A 17,440-nucleotide genomic window follows, 5' to 3' on the forward strand; every position below is an offset into this window, starting at 1 on the left:
TTGGTTGATGTTCGCGGGGGGTTGGTTGATGTTCACGGGGGTTGGTTGATGTTCGCGGGGGTTGGTTGATGTTCGCGGGGGTTGGTTGATGTTCGCGGGGGTTGGTTGATGTTCGCTGGGTTTGGTTGATGTTCGCGGGGGTTGGTTTATGTTTAGGGGGGTTGGTTGATGTTCACGGGGGTTGGTTGATGTTTAGGGGGTTGGTTGATGTTCACGGGGGTTGGTTGATGTTCACGGGGGTTTGTGTCTCCAGTGTTGGCCCTGATGCCGGAGGAGAGGCGGGAGGTGGTCCTAGACCCCGAGGAGGAACAGGGCACTGGCTACGAGGTCCACCCCCAGAGGCTGGTAGGGACCGCCCTCAGCAGGAGACATGGTGGTGTTTGATGAGATCTGAACTGGTGTGACACCTGCTTCATGCTACCCTGCAGGTGTTCATCGCTGAGGATGTGAGCTCCAACAAGGGCGCCATTATCGGACTGATGGTGGGAGGAGTCGTCATAGCGACGGTGATTGTCATCACCCTGGTGATGCTGAGGAAGAAACAACACTCGTCCATCCATCATGGAGTGGTCGAGGTAAAGGAGACGGACAGGGAAACATACCATAGTACTTACCATAGCAGTTATCATGACATCATAGTGGTTACCAGGACATCCTAGTGGTTACCATGACATCATAGTGGCTACCATGACATCCTAGTGGTTACCATGACATCATAGTGGTTACCATGACATCATAGTGGTTACCAGGACATCCTAGTGGTTACCATGACATCATAGTGGCTACCATGACATTCTAGTGGTTACCATGACATCATAGTGGCTACCATGATATCCTAGTGGTTACCATGACATCATAGTGGTTACCATGACATCCCATTGGTTACCATGACATCATAGTGGTTACCATGACATCCCAGTGTTTACCATGACATCATAGTGGTTACCATGACATCCCAGGATTTTACCAGTGGTTGGCGGCTGTGTTCCTGCAGGTGGACGCGGCGGTGACCCCTGAAGAGCGACACCTAACCAAGATGCAGCAGAACGGCTACGAGAACCCCACCTACAAGTTCTTTGAGCAGATGCACAACTGAAGTCTCCTCTTAGGTCCTCCCATCAGATTAACCCTCATGGCCTGCTCCATACCGGCTCCACGCCCTCACCTGGGGGTACCTCCACGCCCTCACCTGGGGGGTACCTCCCCCTCACCTGGGGGTACCTCCACGCCCTCACCTGGGGTTACCTCCTCGCCCTCACCTGGGGGTACCTCCACGCCCTCACCTGGGGGTACCTCCACGCCCTCACCTGGGGGGTACCTCCCCCTCACCTGGGGGTACCTCCACGCCCTCACCTGGGGGGTACCTCGCCCTCACCTGGGGGGTACCTCCACGCCCTCACCTGGGGGGTACCTCCACGCCCTCACCTGGGGGGTACCTCCACGCCCTCACCTGGGGGGTACCTCCACGCCCTCACCTGGGGGGTACCTCCACGCCCTCACCTGGGGGGTACCTCGTGTGGTTGTAGACCTGGTCCGGACCAGGTGATCCGGTCCGGCGGCCTGGAGCTGGAATGGAACACAGGCTCCTGAACCCCTGACCCCTAGAGGACTGTTGACCTCTGACCCCTAGAGGACCTGAACCCCCTCTGACCCCTAGAGGACTGTTGACCCCTAGAGGACCTGGACCCCCTCTGACCCCTAGAGGGGTCGCCCATTTCACTTGCACAACGTAAGCCAATCACAGAGCACGTCATTGTGTGTACAGAGTAGCCAATGGCATGTCTTATGTCAGGTCATCAGGATTGAGTCCTTTGACGTCTTGTCCCGGTTCCTCCTCATGCTCCAAACAGCTGGGCTGTTTATGACAGGGTGAGCCCTAACCCTGTTTATGACGGGGTGAGTCCTAACCCTGTTTATGACAGGGGGAGCCCTAACCCTGTTTATGACAGGGTGAGCCCTAACCCCTAACCCTGTTTATGACGGGGTGAGCCCTAACCCTGTTTATGACGGGTGAGCCCTAACCGTTTATGACGGGGTGAGCCCTAACCGTTTATGACGGGGTGAGCCCTAACCGTTTATGACGGGGTGAGCCCTAACCCCAACGCTCTCAGCTCTTAGGATTAAACACCTCAGGGTTGTTTTTAATGAAGAAAAACCGAGAGAAAAGGATTTACAGAATATGTACAGTTTAAGGACGAGTGGTTTTTCATTTGATGTGCATTGATGAGGTTAGCTCTGAGTAAACGTAGTGCATGTTGCCTTAGACCTCCTGGCAGGACTGTACATTTCTAGGGTTGGGTTTCTTTTGGACATCAGGAGGTGTAGGAACAATGTGCTTCGCTGCAACACAGAATTGCTTTAAGGAGCCTTTCCCTCCCCATTCTGCATGGGCAGAACAACGCTCTGTGATATTTTATTGTAGTGTTTGAGTTCTATGCACACCAGTCCCTTCTTAAGTGGATTCCCTGTCCCCACCCACCCACCCAGCCCGGAGAAGAACAGAGTCCAGCCTTGAGATGCAGGGTGGTGCATCGTTGGTTCTGATGGTTCCTCCTCGTCGGTTCCACTCCTCCAGAGCGGCTGTGTTTTAGTTTCCCTTTATTCCTATCACCACTCCCGTGTTCTGTCTGACCGCTCTCCCTCCATCGTTCAGCTCTCCAGAGAACTGAACTGTACTCCAGAGATCTGCAGCCTGCTCTGCATATATCCCCACTCAGCTGCACTCCCCTGAAACCATCTCTCACGTCCACAATCTATTTTTCTATCTTTGTTTATACGTGTACAGCGTGTTCAGTGCTGAGAACCTTTGCTTGCCTATTCGTTAAGTGTTTTAGTTGTGAAGTATCCTGCTTGTAAAGCAGACAAACCCTGACCTGCTGACCAGCATGTAAGAACCCAGAGCATGATCAGACTGAAGGACTGCAGTACCCAGAAGGCCATACTCCAGTCCACCATAAAGAGACTGAAGGACTGCAGTACCCAGAAGGCCATACTCGAGTCCACCATAAAGAGACTGAAGGACTGCAGTACCCAGAAGGCCATACTCTCCACCACTCCTCCCTCATCTCCACGTGATGAATGATGACCGACGATGAATAGAACCGGGGCACCCCGAGGCCTCCGGGGCACCCCCCGGCCGGGAGACACACGGCAAGGGGGTGCAGGGATTTGATCATTTAACTTATTTAGCTTTTATCATTTGGTTCTTTGAAGTCTTGTTGTAATAATGATGAGGTCATCATCACCAGGGATCACTTCCTGTTCAGCTCAGTGAACCGCCTGCTTAGTGGACTGCTTTGTACCCACAACCCCCTCAATAAAGTTTGAATGTACAGAACTCCTTTGGCTCCGCCTCCTCTCCACTGATCAGACACCAAGCCTTAAGAAAAATGCTTGCCACTTTATTCCCCCTAGTGGACAAAAAAAGGGTCCAGCAATCAGGGAACAGACTAAATAAAATACAAAAACCAACCCGCTATATAAATGGGAACATATGAAAATACACTTGCCGTCGTGGCTATCAAAAACATAGAGTACCAGTATATACAGTAGAAACAACAGCTAGACGAGAACTAATCATGAAGCAACATTCAGTCTCCCTGACAGCCCATAAACTACCATGATGGGTCACCACTCATTCCATGCTTCTGCCCTTCATAGATTTATAAAAATAATGAACATGAACATCTCCGAACGCCCGGCCGGGTCCGAGCGCCGAACGAAGGCGGGTGATGGGGACCTCTGACCTCTGACCCCAGTCAGGCCGCCGGCCCCTCCCCCTGACCCCGAGGGGGCGGGGCCCGACGCCCACAAGTCATCACCAAGGAACTGTCCGCCCCCGGCGCCGGGCCCCGCCCTCAGCTGTCCTTCTCGATGGAGGTGGCCAGCGTCACGGTGGTGACGGGCTGCCCCAGGCCGTGCAGCTGCAGGCGGGCCAGCTTCTTCTGCTCGCACTCGGTGACCAGGCCGTTGAGCTCCGCCGCGCTGTAGCCGATCAGCGTCCGCAGGTCGCACACAAACTTGTAGACGAAGCGCTTCCCCTGCACCTTGCTGATCATGTCCCCGTCGTAGTAATACCTGCAGGGGCAGAGCAACACATTAGCACCTCCCACAACACCCAAGGGGGCGGAGCAGCACATTAGCATCCCCCCGGGATCTTCACCTGGACCAGAACAGGAGCTCACCTGAGGGCTCGGCTGAGCTTCTCGTAGTTCATGGTGGGCTTGTTCTTGCGCAGCCCCCACTTCTGGGCCACCAGCTCGGGCTGGTTCAGCTTGAACTCCCCCTCCTCGCCCACCCAGCAGATGCAGTCGCGGGCGTCCTTATCCGTCAGCAGCTCCAGGAGGAACTGCCACAGCTGGATCTGCCCGTTGTTCCCTGGACACACAGACACCAGACAGACATATGTTCAGGGCACCAGACAGACACACGGACACCAGACAGACACACGGACAGCAGACAGACACACGGACAGCAGACAGACACACGGACACCAGACACACACGGACAGCAGACAGACACACGGACACCAGACAGACACACGGACACCAGACAGACACACGGACACCAGACAGACACACGGACAGCAGACAGACACACGGACAGCAGACAGACACACGGACAGCAGACAGACGCACGGACAGCAGACAGACGCACGGACACCAGACAGACGCACGGACAGCAGACAGACGCACGGACAGCAGACAGACGCACGGACAGCAGACAGACGCACGGACAGCAGACAGACGCACGGACAGCAGACAGACGCACGGACAGCAGACAGACGCACGGACAGCAGACAGACGCACGGACAGCAGACAGACGCACGGACAGCAGACAGACGCACGGACAGCAGACAGACACACGGACAGCAGACAGACACACGGACAGCAGACAGACGCACGGACACATAACCCAGACATTCATAACCCAGACATTCATAACCCAGACATGTCCTCCAACGTTCTCTTGTGAGAAGAGGTTATGATCTTCTCAACTAAATTCTATATTCTAAAAAACGCCTAATAATAATAATAATAATAATAATAACCATCAGTGATCCAGATTAGCAGTGGGAGGTCATGTGACCAGCAAAGGGGAAAGGAACCAAAGCTCATTAATCAGGCTCACGCACACCGGGTCAGGCCCCGGTGTGCGTGTGTTTGCGTATTAATTGCTTGTTCATGGGTGCGTTTGTTTTTGCGTGTGCGTGCGCACCGGTGCGGTTGCCGGGCGAGCTGCGCTCCTCGCCCCCGGAGATGCGGGGGGTCCGGGGCCCGCGGCTCTGCTTCAGGACCTTGATGGTGCTGGACGTGTTGACGGCCGACGGGATGATCTGCACGGCTGGGGAGACGAGGACCTCATCATTATCACCACTCAGACCTCATCATCACTCTGAGACCTCACCACCACTGAGACCTCACCACCACTCTGAGACCTCACCACCACTCTGAGACCTCACCACCACTGAGACCTCACCACCACTCTGAGACCTCATCACCACTCTGAGACCTCATCATCAACACCACTCTGAGACCTCACCACCACTCTGAGACCTCACCACCACTCTGAGACCTCACCACCACTCTGAGACCTCACCACCACTCTGCGACCTCATCATCAACACCACTCTGAGACCTCACCACCACTCTGAGACCTCACCACCACTCTGAGACCTCACCACCACTCTGAGACCTCACCACCACTCTGAGACCTCACCACCACTCTGAGACCTCACCACCACTCAGACCTCACCATCACTCTGAGACCTCATCATCACTCTGAGACCTCGTCATCACCACCACTCTGAGACCTCATCATCACCACCACTCTGAGACCTCATCATCACCACCACTCTGAGACCTCATCATCACCACCACTCTGAGACCTCATCATCACCACCACTCTGAGACCTCATCATCACCACCACTCTGAGACCTCATCATCACCACCACCACTCTGAGACCTCATCATCACTCTGAGACCTCACCACCACTCTGAGACCTCATCACCACTCTGAGACCTCACCACCACTCTGAGACCTCATCATCAACACCACTCTGAGACCTCACCACCACTCTGAGACCTCACCACCACTCTGAGACCTCACCACCACTCTGAGACCTCACCACCATCTTCAACACTCAGAGAGACACCAGACTAGGGCTGTCTGGACTAACATCACTCAGAGAGACACCAGACTAGGGCTGTCTGGACTAACATCACTCAGAGAGACACCAGACTAGGGCTGTCTGGACTAACATCACTCAGAGAGACACCAGACTAGGGCTGTCTGGACTAACATCACTCAGAGAGACACCAGAATACTGCTGTCTGGACTAACATTATCAACACTCTTCTGGGGGGCAGCCAGTGCCAATAAAAACCCCACTCTAGAAAAACATGTTTTGCAGGAAATAGCAGATTGGGGTATTTTACAGAGAACCTCCTCCTTTTACAACTTCATCCACAATCACAGACAGACGTGTCCCATATTCCGTGTTGTAGGGGGGTCTAGGGTTAAACTCCACCGCTGGGGGGCGGAGGAGAACCCAGGGAGACTCACGCTGGTCTATGGTCACGGTGGCGTCCTGTCCTGCCTGGTCCTGACTGGCCAGCACATCTAGAACGGCCAATGAGGGAAGGGTTAGACTGACATTTACATTCAGGGCGATTAGCAGATGCATTTATCCAAAGGGACTTACAATAAGTACAATTGTCAGAAGAAAGAGAAATAACAATATATGGGTGTCGGTACAGTAAGAATGTTCCTAGAAACAAGTGCCAAGCACTAACCATCACTAGGTTAACCCATTCCCCGTATACAACAAAAATAGCTAGGGCAAGATGCTACACAATGCTCAGTACTGTTTAGAAGTGCCAGGACGTACAACACACAGGAAGTGTGTCCATGGGGGGTTAGCTCATTAACCGTCACTTCGTACATTTGCGCAGCAGCTCCAGGTGGCTCCATAGGATCTCTCCGCTCGGAACCTTCTGGAGGAAGTCCTCGTGGGAGAAGGAGCACAGCTCCCGCCCCGGGATGTGGATCGCCCCGATCTCCATCTCATCGATGTTGAACTCCTTCATCACCCACACGGCCCAGTGGATGACCTGGTCCGCCGACCACAGCACGGGGTCTGGGGGGTGGGGAGAGCTGGGTTAGAGAGGAGGAGGAGCAGGCCCAGAGACTAGAGGAGGAGCAGGCCCAGAGACTAGAGGAGGAGCAGGCCCAGAGACTAGAGGAGGAGCAGGCCCAGAGACTAGAGGAGGAGCAGGCCCAGAGACTAGAGGAGGAGCAGGCCCAGAGACTAGAGGAGGAGCAGGCCCAGAGACTAGAGGAGGAGCAGGCCCAGAGACTAGAGGAGGAGCAGGCCCAGAGACTAGAGGAGGAGCAGGCCCGGAGACTAGAGGAGGAGCAGGCCCGGAGACTAGAGGAGGAGCAGGCCCAGAGACTAGAGGAGGAGCAGGCCCGGAGACTAGAGGAGGAGCAGGCCCAGAGACTAGAGGAGGAGCAGGCCTGGAGACTAGAGGAGGAGCAGGCCCGGAGACTAGAGGAGGAGCAGGCCCAGAGACTAGAGGAGGAGCAGGCCTGGAGACTAGAGGAGGAGCAGGCCTGGAGACTGGAGGAGGAGCTGGTCTAGGAGACTGGAGGAGCTGGTCTAGAGACTACAGGAGGAGGAGAAGACCCAGGGACTAGAGGAGGAGAAGACCCAGAGACGAGGAGGAGAAGACCCAGAGACTAGAGGAGGAGCAGGCCCAGAGACTAGAGGAGGAGCAGGCCCAGAGACTAGAGGAGGAGCAGGCCCAGAGACTAGAGGAGGAGCAGGCCCAGAGACTAGAGGAGGAGAAGACCCAGAGACTAGAGGAGGAGAAGACCCAGAGACTAGAGGAGGAGAAGACCCAGAGACTAGAGGAGGAGAAGACCCAGAGACTAGAGGAGGAGCTGTTCCGGGTCAGAGACTAGAGGAGCCAGGCTGGGGCTGATATTTCCCACCACTATCCCCGGGCCGGGTTGTGCCGGGCCTTTGATCAAGCTTTTTTTTTTTTTATCATTGCTCTATTGGCCTAATCTGAGGAGAAATCTATGCCATAAAAATAAATATTATAGGCCTTTATTACACGGGTCTTCTCAATGCCGTGGAACGCTCCGTTCACTTGCATGGGTAGTAGTCCGGTGACTTTAACCCCAGCGTCTTCCGTTGCTAAGCGACGTCAACGTCTTTGCGGACAAATTATTTCTCTGCTGATCAACACTACGAATGCTGGTAACGAATAAATCGTAAAAAGACACACCATGTGATGTTATTTTTTCGTTTTGGCAAGTAGCCGTGTAATACGCAGGATAATGTATAGAACGTCGCCGGTCATTATCGAAATGAACGGTGTTCTATAGATTATCCCTTACATATATATTTAGCAGAATAGGCCTAAGTAACAAATGTATAAAAAGTTACACATGTATTTAAAACAATGTCGGGTTGAAATCGGGCTCGGGCTCATAATTACAGTTAATGTGTCGGACAGAACGTGCACGGGCTCGGACAGAACGTGCACGGGCTCGGGCCGGGTCGGGCTTGATCATCTGGGCCCAATTTAAGCTCTGCTGCAGGGGGGGGCTCACCGTAGGGGATGCCCAGGCGGACCTGCTCCTTGCGGTACCCCTCCAGCGCGGCCGCCCAGCGGGTGACCTGCTCCGAGGTGTCGTCGGACAGCGCCGAGCGCTCCACGGCGATCAGCTGGCCCTCCTCCCCCAGCGAGCCGTCCTCCCCGGCCGCGTCCGGGTCGATCACCACCTCCACCGTCTCCACCGGCTTCACGATCTCCAGGATGTTCAGCTTCTCCTCGCCTGGGGGGCGGGACGAGAGGAGGCACAACGATGGTCATGATATGATACGACGTCAGAACGATGATCATGATATAGAACAACGATAACAATGATACGACGTCAGAACGATGATCATGGTAATGTCATGACGGAATTATAATATCATGATAAAAAATGATAATGACGTTGTTGTGTATACTCTACTGTGAGGTCTAGGTCCTGTGTGTCTACTGTGAGGTCTACGTCCAGTATGTCTACTGTGAGGTCTAGTTCCTGTAGTATATTGTGAGGTCTAGGTCCAGTATCTACTATGAGGTCTAGGTCCTGTGTGTCTACTGTGAGGTCTAGGTCCTGTGTGTCTACTGTGAGGTCTAGGTCCAGTATGTCTACTGTGAGGTCTAGGTCCTGTGTGTCTACTGTGAGGTCTAGGTCCTGTGTGTCTACTGTGAGGTCTAGGTCCTGTGTGTCTACTGTGAGGTCTAGGTCCTGTGTGTCTACTGTGAGGGCTAGGTCCTGTGTGTCTACTGTGAGGTCTAGGTCCTGTATGTCTACTGTGAGGTCTAGGTCCTGTGTGTCTACCTGGTCGTGTGATGATCTGCAGGCTTAGCTGTACTGTTCCATCGGTCTTCACTCCTTGGTCAAACAGACTGTGATCAGGATGGAGCTGGAACGACAGTGGGAGCAGGAGAATGATTACTACAACCGTGAGAGGAGAACCTTCACAACAAAGCAGGTAGGGTCCAATTACAAAAACATTTGACTCAACAACACGGTTTATGCATTACATACAGTATTCAATGTTCTCATGACTTAATGCAAGTTAATGGCACAAGATTATGATAAAAACATAATATTTCTGATGCATTCCATAAAGCTTTAGAAGGATTATTTTAAAAAGAGCGAGCCGCCCTTGTGGTCCGCATGGCGCGCTGTTACCTGGATGTCCTGCAGGCAGATCTCATACTGGTCCAGAGACACCTGGATCCGAGGCTCCAGGAGCTTCTTCAGGTTACCGATGGGCTCGTTGATGTCGATGTCTTGCTGGATGAGGTCTGCAGCAGTGATGGTGTGCTCCTCCATCCTAGAGGTGGTGAAGAACAGGGCTTAGTCGGGTGGATGAGGTGGATTCAAAGCAGGAGTTCCTCTCAAATGAAGTATAAATAGAAACAATACCAACAACTCCTAGATACTAATACCAAGGAAACTAACCCTTCCTCCAGGCATCCATGTTTATCCTGCCCATCGATCTCAATCTCGATCATCTCTTCCGCCTCAATTTTGGACATTTTGTTCAAAACACCAGGTTGAGCCTACCTGCTGGAGAAAGTGATGTGGTCAATTTAAATGTGATTTGGTGATTGTTAAATGATATTAGTGGGGCGCTTCTATTATACATTGTGATGGGCAGCCCAGAATACACATTGATATAGGGACAACAAACGTAACAAAACGTTCATTTGTTAAAATATGAACCCATTCCCATGAATGAAATAGATCAACCAGTTGAATCACAGTATTTACATGACATATCATTTTATGTGAGTCTTCAAATTAAATTGAACCAAGCTACTTAAATGGCAAAAGGCTTTTGCTATAATCGTATGACCATCAATATATGAACCGTCACCTAAGTTAAATCATATTGACCTAGATATGAATGGGTAAATACTAATTCATATAACGCTAAATGACATGTCTACGGGGTCACAACATTCCACACACACATGGATTGTGTTGACCAGCCGTGGAGGCCTCGGAGCCGCGGTCTCCCGTTGGTCAACAGGACCGTTTAGAGAGCGTTCCAAGTGCTAATGTGAGCTAACTCGAGGGCGAGGCTTCGCTGTGTCTAAAGGCCATATGGTAGGCCGTCGGGACAAAGTTCTCCATAAAGGGATGTGATATGTGGGAAAACTACATTCAAGTCAAAAGTAAAACAGGAAGAAATAGAAAAAAAACACGTGTCGCTAAGTTCAAAGTGAGACTCGGTTGTAGAGCTCCGTTTTTAGTCGACTATCGGCGGGGCGAGGCTCGGTGTCCGCCGCCCGGTACCAAACTACCGGGAATAAATGTGGAAAGAACCCCGATGCTCCGGGCAGTGAAACCATCCCGAATCAACCACAACAAAACTTTGAATCTACAAAACTTTTGAAACGGAAATGGAATAAACGGAAACAAAACAGCATAGGGCGAATGGAAAGGAGCCGGAAATCCTGGCGAGGTTTACAGACTTCCGAGGCGCTCCGCACGAACACACCGGGACACCGGGACCGGGGAGGCTTACCGACCGTCGGGGACCAGATACCACCGCCGTGGACGAACCGGGATCCAATCGCTGTATATACGGGCTTTCGAAACGCAAAGTTTGATAAAAAAAATTGTGTCGCTCAGAAAGCGACGCCGCAGTCCGCCGTGGTGATGAGACCGAGGAACTACAGATATATATAAATATATATATCAATGCATATTATAATATATATCAATGTATATATCAATATATCTAACCGGACGGTTCGACTGCGGTCCACGGTATTTACATGCAGTGTTGTCTGATAATACGAGCTTTATCTGGCGTCTGCTGGTCTCCGGAGGACGGCGGCCGCTGACGCGTTGATCTGCAGCGGAGCCACAAAGTAGCGGGAAGAACTGCGGCGCCACAACACCGGGCGACCCCCCTAAGGGCTACTGGGACTAGGGCGACTGAGACCAGGGCGACTAGGACCTGTCTACGGTCCGGCAGGGTCCTACCTCTCAACAGGCCTCGGGGTTGGGATCCAGGGTGAGTGGAGGACCGACGGGAGGACTCATGAAGTTTGGGTCCACAGCAGGGGGGGCGGAGACTGGGAGCAGGAGACGAACTGCTCAGCTAGGGTGGAATGGAACGTCTACCTCTGTGTCGTTGGAGATGCTTAACTGTGGGTTGTTGTGTTTGTTATGCATTGACTGTTATCTTCCAGTAGTAAAGTCGTAACTGTTTGGTCTTAACTGAAATACAACAGATTCAAACCCAAACTGTGTGGCCTGTGTGACATGTGTTCATAGTGATGGTGTTGTTGTGTCTAGTGGATTTGGTTATATCATAAAAGCTTAGTAGACTGGTGAGGTTATGTATTTATGTATTCTGCCTGAGTTCTACACATTATCCATCAGCTGGAACACTTTAGGAATTTAATATATTCAAATATATCAATATAACATTTAACTTGAGTATAAGCAAACATTGGAGGCTGTTTGTAATTCTTGCCCCATCTAATTTATGAAGATTATTTGTTATTTTCTTTGCATCATCTAATTTAGACGAATTGGCCTGTACATAAACAACATTAGCTCTGTTAATAATACCATCTGGATGTGAGTCCACTGAACTGATAGTGAGCTGCTGTAAAGATCTCCTTTAAATATCAACACATCTTTTTCGTATTTCCTTCAAACGATTGTGTAATAAAGGATTTTAGTTTTGTATGAATGTATGTTGTCTGTTCCCCCCCGTGGTGCACTGCTATGGGTGCCACCGCGACATGTGTCCGTCAGACTCTTATTTTGAAAGCGCATCCCGGATGTGTTAGGCTGGTTCAAGATGGCCGAGTATTTGGCGTCCATCTTCGGCACAGAAAAAGACAAGTAAGTCATGTTATTATTAAGTTTGCGTATATTTTTTTAATAAAAAGTTTGGATATAAGATTTCTAGAATTCATTAAAACAGTCAACCAATTCAACCTGAGAAACTGAGCCGTTCCACAAACTACATAACAACAACAAGGAGCTAACAATGCTAAGTGCTAATCCTGCAGAACCCCGCGCTACACTCGAGCTGCAGCGGCGCCTCCGTGCAGCGCTGTCATGTACCGCCTGCATATAAAGAACAGGCAGCCTAAATAAAGAACAGGCATTATACTGCCTGTATATAAAGAAGAGCCATAATGCCGCCTGTATATAAAGAACAGGCAGTAAACAGACTACATAAAGAACATGCATTATACCGCCTGTACATAAAGAACATGCAGTAAACCGCCTGTATATAAAGAACGGGCATTATACTGCCTGTACATAAGGAACAGGCAGTAAACCGCCTGTACATGAAGAAGAGGCAGTAAACCGCCTGTACATAAAGAACAGGAAGTATACCACCTGTACATAAGGAACAGGCAGTTAGAAGCCTGTACATAAAGAACAGGCAGTAAACCGCCTGTACATAGAGAGGGGCTCGCTGGCAGGGGTAGGCCCCTGGTTCCCCATCTGATGACAGCTGAGCCGCCGTCACTGGCACACTGTGTAAATCTATGTATTGCAACATGTGGGACTGGCCCATACCTGTCCATGTGGACCACATCAATGTGTTGGTGAAATGACTGAACATGACCATTGGTGGTAAAAGGGTTAATAACAATGAACATTGCAGTCTCTGTTTAGTATTGATCCATTGAACACTGTTCCCCCTTCTGAACCATGGACTGGATGCGGTCATGTGTTCATCTCCTCTCTCTTCTCCCCGAAGGGTCAACTGTTCTTTTTATTTTAAAATCGGTGCGTGTCGTCATGGTGACCGCTGCTCCCGGTTACACAACAAACCCACCTTCAGCCAGGTAAGTTCCCTCTTGTGATGGCAATATATTTTGAACTACCTGCATAATACAAATTCAAAAAGCTATTTAGATGAAGAGTGATTAGAACATGGTTTCTAAACATATAATGTGTATGGCGAACACCACCCTAAAATAATAATTAGTCCATCAATTGCCCCCACCCACCCCTCATAGCATGGACCCGAAAAGAAAAAGGTTGAGATTGAACCACAACTCCATTGTATCTGAAACTGCCAAACCTTTTGGAGCTCTGCTCTCCAAACGGCCACACCTTTTCTGATCGGGCCTCCAGGCTATGAAGGGTAAGTATGGTAGAGACTCACTGTTCTTCTGTGTGTTTGATCGACTTGTAACAACTTGACAGTTCCAGGGAAGGTTTTATGATGAATGCTTTATCAGTCCCAGATGATCCGGGAACATGTTGATGATGATGATGATGATGAGGGCATCACTGTCATCATTCTGATTATCAACGGTGATATTTTAGGATGTCTTTACATCTTATTCTGCAGTCTTTCCAACTTTCTCGACTTTGTGAAACCTTCCACAAAGTCGAGATCCATACGAATTGCACATCTCCCATAAACCTTGTAACTAGGGTCCATTATCAGGGGAGTCTGTAAGTACTTTTCTTCATGTTCATAATCCTGTTTCCCATATTGTCCTGTTTAATATATAATCGTGTCATATTTAATCTGCCACTGGGTGGCTCCCCTCTCCTCCTATAGTCATCCTGATCTGAGAGCTACTTGTAGGTCGGCTGCCTTAACCTTTCTAGAAGTCTTTCCCTTGAAGACGAGTGTTGAATTCGTAGCCGCAGGTTACTTATAATCCTCTTTCCTGATTCCATTGGTTTCTTTATTCCAGACGATTGCCCTCTTGAACATTTACCGCAACCCCCAGAACAGCGCCCAGTCCGCGGACGGCCTGAACTGTGAGTCCCCCCGGCGGTTCATTGAGGTGTCATTAATATGGTTTAATGATTAAAGTGCAACCTTCCAAACCACGTTTGAAGGATCGGAGCTTCTCCTGTGTTACGTGGGTTTCCTGCCCCGCCACATAAACCTGCAGGTTAGCACTCCTGCCCTGCCCATGAGCAAGGCATAGGACTCCATCTGGAGCTCCCGGTGTTACCCCAGGGCAGCCCCCTGCTCCTAGATCCTATCAGGGCTCGTTTAAATCTAAAAGATGAATCTCCAAATGAGACCAATACGTATCCATTTTTTATAAAGTAAGTCAAAATGTTTGAGTCATCATGACTTGCAGCTTGATGGGGGTTTGGGTTGATATAAGGACTGATGAACACTTCCCCTCTCACCACTAGGTGCCGTCAGTGACGTGGAGATGCAGGAACATTATGATGAGTTCTTTGAGGCAAGTGATGGGGCATTGAGGAAGCTGTAGGACAGTGGTGGAGGGATCTGGTCCAGTTCAAAGCATGCATTATCAAGGATGGTTGATGTTAGGCCATACGTACACTGACATGAGCCCTAGCTATTTATATTGGTAATAATCTATCTTTGTGTTTTCAGGAGGTCTTCACAGAGATGGAGGAGAAGTATGGCGAGGTGGAGGAGATGAACGTGTGCGATAACCTCGGAGACCATCTGGTCGGTAACGTCTATGTGAAGGTGAATCCTGCGGCTCATGTCACCCGCCCCGTAGGAACTTAATAAAGTAGTAACGCCCACTCGCCTTGCAGTTCCGTAAAGAGGAGGACGCGGAGAAGGCGGTGATGGACCTGAACAACCGCTGGTTCAACGCCCAGGCCGTCCACGCAGAGCTGTCCCCCGTCACCGACTTCAGAGAGGCCTGCTGCCGGCAGTACGAGATGGGGTGAGTGCCCCGCCGGTCGAGACGCTGTCGGCCCCCCGCTGTGAGACGCTGTCTGCTGGTCTCACCCCCTCCTCCCCCCACAGGGAGTGTACCCGCGGCGGCTTCTGTAACTTCATGCACCTGAAGCCCATCTCCCGGGAGCTGAGGAGGGAGCTGTACGGCCGCCGGAGAAAGAGGTACGCCCAGTGGTGTAGTCTATTTTATTGTAGTGGGTATACTGTGATGATTCCCTCCCAGCCTCGTACAAACCCGTCCCACCGGTACGTGTACGTGTGTGGCGCTTATGGGGTGTCGCACCACACTCACCAACGCAGGGGTCTACAACCCGCTGATTTAAGAGTATAACGATTATCAACAATCATGGAAATCTGAGTAGGTTTATCAGTTTTAATAACAGTATGAACAAATAGAACACAAAAATGACAAGTTGTCCTTTGTATATCTATAGTAGCAATAGCACATGCTAAACAAGGACAAAATCTACTCGTAATAATTTAATGAACTGTTTACAACCATGGCTAACCAGTGCATGAGAAGGAGATGACAGGAGACTAATCTTTCAATTGCTCTAATTTGAGCTCTTACTGTTGTTATCTAACATACCATACAGTAATTGAATTGTGTAAAAGTGTGAAATTACTGCACCTTAAAAATGACCATGAATTAGCTATACTCTCATTTGCATAGTGATTAACATTATGAATTTCAATTGTGTATACCAACTGTATGTTTCCCTCCACTCTAACCAAGGATGCCTGTTTTTAAATTCCCTAGCCTGACACCCAGTCTGAAAGGCTGGCCAGGGGTTCTCATCTAAAAGTAACAAGGAGATATAAAGTGGGATTAAAACATTGTCTTCTGTCGACTACTTGTTATGTGGTTTACACATTAATATGGGAGGACTGGACACACACACCCACACGCACACGCACACACACGCGAGAAGGAGGGGCTCGGCCCGCCAACTAACGTGCAGAGATGCAGGGGCAGCTTCGCGCTTCGTAACAGAGACAGGGCAGAGCGCGAGTGCGCAGGGGGAATTTTATGAATGGTGAATGTAGGAGATAACTTCCCCTGCTTAAAGTATTTTATTGCAGTTATACCCAACCGGTATTTACGAAAAATAAACACAGAAGTGAAAGATCTGTCACAAGACGATTGATACGTATCCGTGCACATTTTTAAGTGGGTATACGCAAATCCTGGTGCGTTCCTAGCGGGTATACGGCGTATACCTGCGTATCACGTAGACTACACCACTGGGTACGCTCCCCCAGAGAGAGACCCCCACCCGAGAGAGACCCCCATAGACCCCCCCAGAGACCCCCCAGCAAGTAGTACCCCCTGAGAGAACCCCCCCCCGTTCAGGACCCTGCCTCCTCGGGGCTTATCAGATCAGACCGTTAGGTCAGCCCAGTATGTTGGCACACACACACGGGGGACAGAACCTGGAGGAGACGGCCTCAATGACCCAAACTGTCCTCCCCACCAGAAGCGTTGTACTGCTCAGTGTTGTGTGGAGACTCAGGTCTGTCCCCCGGTCTGACCCCCTGTCTGTCCCCCGGTCTGTCCCCCGGTCTGTCCCCCGGTCTGACCCCCGGTCTGACCCCCGGTCTGACCCCCGGTCTGACCCCCGGTCTGTCCCCCGGTCTGTCCCCCGGTCTGACCCCCGGTCTGACCCCCGGTCTGTCCCCCGGTCTGACCCCCTGTCTGTCCCCCGGTCTGTCCCCCTGTCTGCAGCGGACAGAGGACCCGGTCCAGGTCCCGGGAGAGGCGATCCCGCTCCAGGGACCGAGGGAGAGGGAGTGGGCGGGACCGCGAGAGGCGTCGGTCACGGGACCGGGAACGTTCTGGAAGGTTCTGAGAGCAGCCGGACTCCGGAGCTCCGGCCCGACGGAAGCTGACCGCGACGGGAAGCAGCGAGACGTTGATGTTGTTGGAATTCTTTGTTTGTTTTTCCTCTTTATATATTTTTATTTTGTCAAAATACTTTTAACTTGTCATTAAATTGAAACTCTTTGTACTGATTCTGCCTCGTATTCATGATTGAATCTGTTGATTGTGTTGTCTGAACTGTGTAGAGACACATGGGACCGTACCGCTAGCCTGACATGGACCGAACACTAAAGGTTTCTGTGTCAGCGCTATGTTTATCTGGATAACCACATGAAACTGTTAACCTTCACCTGTTTTATTA

The 17,440-nt window shown here is 50.9% G+C and overlaps 3 protein-coding genes across 12 annotated transcripts in view; 2 read left to right on the forward strand and 1 right to left on the reverse strand.

Moving 5' to 3' along the window:
- LOC132448138 (amyloid-beta A4 protein-like) overlaps nt 1-1,135 on the forward strand; it is a 10,524-nt gene extending 9,389 nt beyond the window's left edge. Inside the window, 3 exon segments of the mRNA XM_060039179.1 lie at nt 254-345; nt 429-575; nt 995-1,135. Of these exon segments, the coding sequence (XP_059895162.1) occupies nt 254-345; nt 429-575; nt 995-1,096 (341 nt within the window). The 3' untranslated portion in view covers nt 1,097-1,135.
- Nucleotides 1,136-3,385: 2,250 nt separating this feature from the next.
- On the reverse strand, nt 3,386-11,732 carry gabpa (GA binding protein transcription factor subunit alpha). 9 transcript variants are annotated; one of them, XM_060039186.1, is made up of 10 exons: nt 11,573-11,732; nt 10,037-10,141; nt 9,764-9,908; nt 9,407-9,491; nt 8,624-8,848; nt 6,945-7,139; nt 6,566-6,622; nt 5,218-5,343; nt 4,185-4,377; nt 3,386-4,077 (listed from the first exon to the last, which is right to left on the reverse strand). In XM_060039186.1, exons 2-10 carry the CDS (start codon nt 10,111-10,113, stop codon nt 3,858-3,860), a joined length of 1,323 nt encoding a protein of 440 aa, XP_059895169.1. In that variant the 5' UTR covers nt 10,114-10,141; nt 11,573-11,732; the 3' UTR covers nt 3,386-3,857. The 9 variants fall into 9 exon arrangements, with proteins under 9 accessions (XP_059895169.1, XP_059895168.1, XP_059895172.1 ...); XM_060039185.1 differs by having other exon boundaries at nt 10,037-10,144; nt 11,573-11,722; XM_060039189.1 differs by lacking the exon at nt 11,573-11,732 and adding an exon at nt 11,362-11,533.
- A 238-nt stretch (nt 11,733-11,970) lies between these two features.
- On the forward strand, nt 11,971-17,270 carry u2af1 (U2 small nuclear RNA auxiliary factor 1). Of its 2 annotated transcripts, XM_060039200.1 has the most exons (9): nt 12,393-12,445; nt 13,320-13,407; nt 13,582-13,709; nt 14,275-14,341; nt 14,732-14,781; nt 14,940-15,038; nt 15,110-15,243; nt 15,327-15,419; nt 16,984-17,270. In XM_060039200.1, the coding sequence occupies exons 5-9, from the start codon at nt 14,752-14,754 to the stop codon at nt 17,105-17,107; spliced, it is 480 nt and encodes a 159-aa protein (XP_059895183.1). In that variant the 5' UTR covers nt 12,393-12,445; nt 13,320-13,407; nt 13,582-13,709; nt 14,275-14,341; nt 14,732-14,751; the 3' UTR covers nt 17,108-17,270. The 2 variants fall into 2 exon arrangements, with proteins under 2 accessions (XP_059895182.1, XP_059895183.1); XM_060039199.1 differs by lacking the exon at nt 13,582-13,709 and having other exon boundaries at nt 11,971-12,445.
- The last annotated feature ends 170 nt before the right edge of the window (nt 17,271-17,440 follow it).

This window comes from Gadus macrocephalus, chromosome 20, assembly GCF_031168955.1.
Source record: "Gadus macrocephalus chromosome 20, ASM3116895v1".
In the NCBI taxonomy this organism is placed as follows: domain Eukaryota; kingdom Metazoa; phylum Chordata; class Actinopteri; order Gadiformes; family Gadidae; genus Gadus; species Gadus macrocephalus.